The 7,342-nt window shown below is 41.4% G+C and overlaps 1 protein-coding gene across 1 annotated transcript in view; it reads right to left on the reverse strand.

Annotated features, from left to right (window-relative positions):
• Positions 1 to 7,342, reverse strand: part of lama4 (laminin, alpha 4) — a gene marked incomplete at its 3' end in the record, with an annotated part of 62,466 nt that overhangs the window by 46,391 nt on the left and 8,733 nt on the right. The window contains 5 exon segments of the mRNA XM_014030930.1: positions 355 to 455; positions 546 to 760; positions 1,718 to 1,798; positions 1,887 to 2,014; positions 2,093 to 2,194. Coding sequence (XP_013886384.1) covers positions 355 to 455; positions 546 to 760; positions 1,718 to 1,798; positions 1,887 to 2,014; positions 2,093 to 2,194 — 627 coding nt within the window.

Here is a 7,342-nt window from a genome sequence, read left to right on the forward strand (position 1 = left end):
TGATTCAACCACTCAACCACTAGATGTCGCTGAAAACAACTAATCCTACACACTGTGCCTTTAAGTACAAAAAATATCAGATACTTTAAGACTTTTACTCAAGTAATATTTTTAGAGAAGACTTTAACTTTTCCCAAAGTATTTTTATGATAAGACACATGTACTTTTACTTAAGTACGTATTACTTAGAGGTACTTTATATAGCACTGCTTAAATGTCTGTTTTGACAGGTTTGGAACAAATTCAGGACAAGTTAAAAACCTTTGAATTGTCCAATAACAATAAAATAAAAAACTTGCAAATGGAGACTGAATACTGTTTTGTGTTAAACATCAGTCACCTGGTCTGTCTCACCTCACAATGGTCGCACAACTGTCCAGTGACTCCAGGCTTGCAGTGACACACTCCTGTCCTGTCATCACATGAGGACGTGCCACATTTACTGCACTGACACTCTGGGACACACACAGGACAGGACACACAGTTTTAACAGACAGCTCAGACAACGGTTGGATGAAAATAATCCCACCTGTCCCACCACCTACCTTTGCAGTTCTTGGCGGTGATGGCGTCGCCGTAGAATCCCGGGGCACACCTCTCACAGTTCGCTCCTGCCGTGTTTCCCCAGCAGTGCTGGCAGTGGCCCGTCACGTTGTGGCATTCGTTGATGATCAAGTTGGGGTCAGTGTTGCCGTTACAGTCACACCTCCTACAGGAACTGCCAATCACCAGCGGGTTTCCATAATAACCTGGGGCACATCTACATTGAGGAGATTAAACATCTTATTGTTCCATACTTTCCTAACAGAGCACTTCATTCTCAGACTGCAGGTTTACTTGTGGTTCCTGGAGTTTCTAMMAGTAGAATGGGAGGCAGAGCTTTCAGTTATCAAGCTCCTCTCTTGTGGAACCAACTTCCAGTTTCTGTCCGTGAGGCTGACAYTCTGTCTACTTTTAAGATTAGACTGAAGACTTTCCTTTTTCATAAATCCTATAGTTAGACAGGTTTCCTGAGTTATTCCTTAAGGCCCCCACATACTCGGGCGCACTTCGCTCCATGGAGGTCCACGCRGACTCGAGGCGGACATCAGTGGACTGGTCCGCGCAGAGATCAATTTTTTACGTACGCGTCCGCGGTGCGCACAGTGGCATGTACTGTTTTGGATGCGACACCAAGCTGATAAAGTTGAGAATCGGTGTCATTTGTAGATGAAATGCAGTCAAATCTTGAAAAGCATCTCATGGAGGAGATTAGGAAACTTTTTGACGCGTCAATGAAGGAATATAAAAACTTTCAGCAAGCAACAAATTTGTGGGAGGAAATAGCTCTGATCCTGGGTAAGGTAGTTCTTTTCTTTTTTCTTTTATTGTTTTAAAGCTAAAATGCAAACTATCTCTTCCTGCTGATCCTTGACATCATGACTGAAATTGCGAGAAATTAAAGAGTTCGTCAGGTGAAGTACGCTCGAGTATGAAGTCTTAAACATCTATGGACGATATGCGCAGAGTGTGCGTGGCTCAGGGAATGAGTGCGCCTGAGTATGTGGGAGCCTTTAGTTCTGCTGCTGTAGGCTGGAGGACAAACTGACCACAATTCCTCATTCTGTTGCTGTCTTTAGTCACTCTCCTCTACATGTTTGTGTTGGTGCTACAACAAAGTACACATATCAATCTTATACTTGACAGAAGTCTTTGTTAAACTGTTAAAAGTACAGACCTCTCACAGGTATGTCCAGCATAGCCTTCCTGGCACTTACACCTCAGTGTGGCAGCTGTTCTGTCACAATGCAACGCGAAGCTGGTCAAACACACACAGGACAGGAAGTCAGAGATTACACACCATCAATCTGCATCACGGCTGCCTCCACAGAAACAATCTTACTTACTTATTGGAGGGAATGGAAAGGGGGCAGGGGCAAGCTCTGCAGGCATGTCGCCCGTCCTGACTGGGAGTCAGAACGTAGCCATCTTCACACATTTCACAGAAATCACCTGTGCTGTGGTCCCTGCAGTTCTGAAGGAGGACATGTGTTATTCAAGGTGCAGTGTGTTCACTCAGGTGGTCTACCAAAAGGCCTGCTGAGTCACTTACGATGCAAACACCAGTAATATCTTCACAGAAGTCAGCATGCCCCTTGCAGTTACATGGTAAACAAATGTTTTGTTCACTTAGGAAAGAACCTTTTCCACACACCTGTGGAGGGAAGACAAACACAATATGTAAGTGAAGTTAAAGAAGAAAGAAACAAATGCAGAGTTCAACAACAGCAGGCTGGCATCTGGAACCAAATGGACTGGACTTTGTGGTTTCCATTTTCACTGAAGATCTTGTCGTTATCACCTGCTGCTTTGAAATGTCTTTGAATGTGTCTTTAGATCAGGGGTCTCCAACCTTTTCTTCCTTAAGAGCTACTTTCACAAAATGAAATCGTCCAAGAGCTAATCAAAAAGAAAAAATCAGTAGGTGCTCTGGATGGGTTTTTCTTTAGTGAAACGTTTCATCTCTCCTCCAAGAGACTTCTTCAGYCTKATGAGTTTCAGGTGAACTCAGCCTTAAAAGCACTGCCTCCACATGGTGGACAAACAGGTTAGTCACATGCAAAAGAGGGCCATCGCTTAACGAAACGACAAAATGTTTCACTAAAGAACCTATCCAGAGGACCTACTTATTTTTTCTTTTTGATTTTTTCTACCTGGATTACTGACATGCATCAGGACTGTCCGAGAGCTACTTTTTGCAACATTTCATTTTAAACTTAAACCGTTGGAATAAGCTTGATTTGTACAAAAAACATTGTATTCACTTCACATGAAACCACCACMAAAAACACTGAATTTACATAAACAGTTTGATTGACAACCAAGGGGAAGGGATATCTATAGATTGATTGTAATTAAATTAAAGTTTGGTTGGCCAGTGACAAATTAAATTTTGTTTCTCCTAATTTTTCATAAGCACTGAAGAGCTACATTAAATGAGCTCACGAGCTGCTGGTTGGAGACCCCTGTTTTAGATTTCTCTGCTTTGCAAAGCTCTTGTGAACAGCAGAAGGAATCTTAATGAAACCTTGAAAGGAATGTTTCCTTGAATGGGAAATCTGTTTACCAACCGTAACCCAAGCTAACTACATGAAACATGCGCCTTTTTGGACTTCACGAGCCACTGTTACTAAGTAACATGGTAACAATTAACCTTTCAATGTTTCTAATGCTACCATTATATGGAGTTCCATATACACCTAACATATCTCTTTACTTATCACCTAACATATACACCTAACATCACTTTACTTATCACCTAACATATACACCTAACATATCACTTTACTTATCACCTAACACATCACCTAACATATACACATAACATTTCACATTTCACCCTACATTTACACATAACATATGACATAACACATCACTTAGCATATCACCTTACATATCCCAATACATATACATCTTACATAGACAGAAATACATATTTTTGGCACTAATGGAACTCCATACCGTTACGCTTCAATGAGCCATTGTGAGTCAGGGTACATGGTGCATCCTGTCTCCTTTGGGTTGCGGCACCCATTTGCCAACGTCTTCCCAAAATTTGAAGTATATTATCATGAAACCGACAATGAATGAGCTGCTCCTAATATTCTAAATGGTATTGTAGTTGTTTTAACAGCACCGCCTTCCTTTCTGGGTCTGTGCTCTGTCCTGACCCCCGTCATTTCTGTCCCGTTGGATCAATGGTTGTCACCACTTTGTTTATAAAATATAATCTTGTAACAAAGCACAATGTGATTTCAAATCACACTGGAAAAAAAAGTCTGCTTTTGGTCCAGACCAAGCAAGTGGACCAAAGGACTTTCCTAGTGTGAATATACCCCAAATATTTTATCTTTGTAGTGTATTCAGTTGAATATAAGTTGAAAATGATTCTCAAATCATCATATTATATAATAATAACAACAATAATGCATTTTATTTATAAAGTGCCTTTCAGGACACCCAAGGACACTGTACAATTAATAATAATAATAATAATGTATTTTATTTATAAAGCACCTTTTAGGACACCCAAGGAGACTGTACAATAGAAAAAAAGTCAAATGAAAGAACAAAAAACAAAAATTTAGATACATATAATGATAAGGGTAGTGTGGGAGAAACAGAAATGTGGAGTACAGAACAGTCATATAATAAAATACAATTATGTAGACAAATTGAACAATAGAGTTGTGGGGGAGAAACATCGAAGTGAGGACAACAAAAACAGMCATATGTTGAAAATYRGARTTAACAGTGGTAGGCTAATTCGAAAAGATGTGTCTTCAGGCCAGTCTTAAACAGGGAGAGAGAGGTTGTATTGTGTAATCCATGGGGTAGTGAGTTCCAGAGCTGCGGAGCAGAGCGGCTGAAAGCTCTGTTCCCCATGGTGCTGAGGCGGGCAGGAGGTACTGAGAGTTGGAGGGAGGAGGCAGATCTTAGAGAGCAGGAGGGTGTGGAGATGTTCAGGAGGTCAGATAGGTAAGGAGGGGAAAGATTGTGGATGGCTTTGAAGGTGTGTAGGAGAATTTTAAAGATGATGCAGGATTTAACTGGGAGCCAGTGGAGCTGTTGTAGGACTGGAGTGATGTGCGCAGAGGATGAAGTTTGAGTGATTACACGGGCTGCTGAGTTCTGAACCATCTGTAGTTTGTGAAGGGATTTACTGGGGAGGCCAAACAGTAGGGAGTTGCAGTAGTCAATCCTGGATGTTACCAGGCTGTGTACAAGGATGGCAGTGGARCGTGGAGTGAGTGAAGGACGGAGACGGTTAATGTTGCGAAGGTGAAAGTATGCAGATTGTGTCACGTTGTTAATGTGTAAGTTGAAAGAGAGTGTGGTGTCAAGGATGACACCGAGGTTCTTGACCTGAGGTGAGGGGGAAAGAACAGAGTTGTTAAGAGTGAAGAGAAGATGCTGGGATTTGGAAATGGAGTTTTTTGTCCCAACAAGGAGGAGTTCAGTTTTGTTATGGTTTAGTTGGAGGAAATTGTTGGAGAACCAGTTATTGAGTTCACTGAGGCAGTCGGTAAGAGTGCAAGATGAGAAGGTGGAGTTCAGTTTTGTCGAAATGTAGAGTTGTGTCATCGGCATAAGAGTGGAAATGGATACCAAATTTATGGAAGATGTGGCCAAGCAGGAGCAGATAGATTATGAAAAGTAGAGGCCTGAGTACAGAACCTTGGGGAACACCAGTGGAAATGGGTGAAGACTGGGAGTGGAAGGATCTGAGCTGTATGAACTGAGTGCGGTCAGAAAGATAAAATTTAAACCAGTCCAGTGGGGTGTCTGAGATGCCGATAGAGGTTAGAAGAATAGAATTCTGTCTTTATTTGTTTCACAGAACATCCCAGCAGCAACAGTGATGCGATGATGTCATCACATATGCCGTACGCGATGTTGTTTCACTCTACGGGATGACGTAATTGAATGGCTCTATGAAATAAACAGATCAAGATCAGGATCCCCTCAAAGAGCTATTAATCCCATCTCTAATTATTAGTAATCGTTTCCTTACGTGATAGTCCGATGATACATCTGTATACTTAAAAGAAATCTATTACCCTCAGATTGACACAAACTTTCTCCGGAACAATTAATACATTAATATCCGACTCTTACATCCCAAAAACCTTTTAGTTTTAGTCAAATAATTATATTTACCACTTTTTTCTTCTGAATAAAACTGCACAAAACAAAATAACAAATTTCAATTTTACAAACAAATAAGATTATAGGCTAGATCAGATTAGTTACAAAAGTACAAATAAAGTAACTTATAGACTTATTTATTCTGTCATACGTCTGAACATAACCAAACATAAAAGTGAGGAGTTGAAACTGGTGACTACAAAGTACAAACAATATCTAGCTATATCTTCTGGTTTGAAACAAATATATTGGAAATTTTCACCTAATGTATCCACTCGATGACATGTTCTTCATCAGTTCATAAACTCTGTGATGTTCTTGCAGAGATTTGAATTGCTGTATTTTATAGTAAATAAGTGAGTGAATGGTCGTACAGTTTGAGGACTGCAGGGTTAAAATAGAGTAAGTTTTTGGTTTTGGTTACTCATACCAATTTTCCTGAACATGAAACATTCTTTATTGTCTTCATCACCTAAAATACTTTAGAGTGTTTGTTTTTAACTTTGTAAGCTGTGAGGAAATGAGTCTGAACTGCTTCCGTCCTTTCACAGAAGGTCCCATTCAGCCCTACGTCCTGTCACATGGACATTGTCTGGGTTTTTCTCAGGACGGTTAGAACTCTGTCTCTGACCCCCACAGACATGTCCTCCAAACATCTCTGAAGTTCTGAAGCAGCAGCACTCAGTCAGGCGGACAATGGCACTTTGTTAGCAGGGGTCTGCAGGAACTTCAGAGTTTGACCTTGTTGCTTCTTGCGGTCAGTGGAACATCCAGAACCACCGGAACATTCCACAGACTTACAGTACGTGCTCGCTTGTGATTCATGCTTGGATTAGTTCACAGATGGGCTGTGAGACAAACACGTGCTTCATGTTAACTGCACCTCTGATTTGTCCTGCAGTCCCATTTCCTGTTGCCCCTGACCAGAACAAAGAGTGGTAGCATACAAATAACTGTACACTAAAACTGTGTAACCACACCATGAGAAGATGAATGATGCCACGATGTTTGGTTCCAAACTGTAATTCAGACAGTTAAACTTTCTACAGTTCTTAGAAGCCATCTGTTCAAAAGATAAACCTTTAAACTTTTCAACAAGTCTCTGATACGACAAGCAGCTGCAGGACATGTACACCAGGGAGAGTGAGGTGTGTGTGTGTGTGTGTGTGGGGGGGGGGCAGTTTTGCTACATTGTGGGAACCATTTTCCTAAAAAGGGTAGCCTTGTGGGGACCGAATGTGCATTGAAGAGACCAAAGCCCAGTCCCCACAAGTATGGATGATAATTTCAAGTGCTGGGGGGGGGGGGGGGTAGATTTAGGACCAAGGAGTGAGTTTAGGTTAGTTTTAGGGTAAGTGGTCATGGGTAGACTATAAAATTACCAGAAAATGAAGTCAATCCACTGTCCACACAGGGATATGTGTGTGTGTGTGTGTGGTCTTGTTTTTCCTACATCGTGGGGCCCAGTTGGAAAATGCAGCCTTGTGGGGACCGGGTGCTCCTTGTGGGGCCCAAAGCCTGGGCCTGGGTTAGGATATAAAATTACCAACAAATGAATGGAAATCATGGGACAGGCCCCACAAGGATATAAAAACAAGTTTCTCTGTGTGTGTGTGTGTGTGTGTGTGTGTGTGTGTGTGTGTGTGTGTGTGTG

The sequence above is a fragment of the Austrofundulus limnaeus genome, unplaced genomic scaffold (assembly GCF_001266775.1).
Source record: "Austrofundulus limnaeus strain Quisiro unplaced genomic scaffold, Austrofundulus_limnaeus-1.0 Scaffold1145, whole genome shotgun sequence".
NCBI classification, from domain to species: Eukaryota; Metazoa; Chordata; class Actinopteri; order Cyprinodontiformes; family Rivulidae; genus Austrofundulus; species Austrofundulus limnaeus.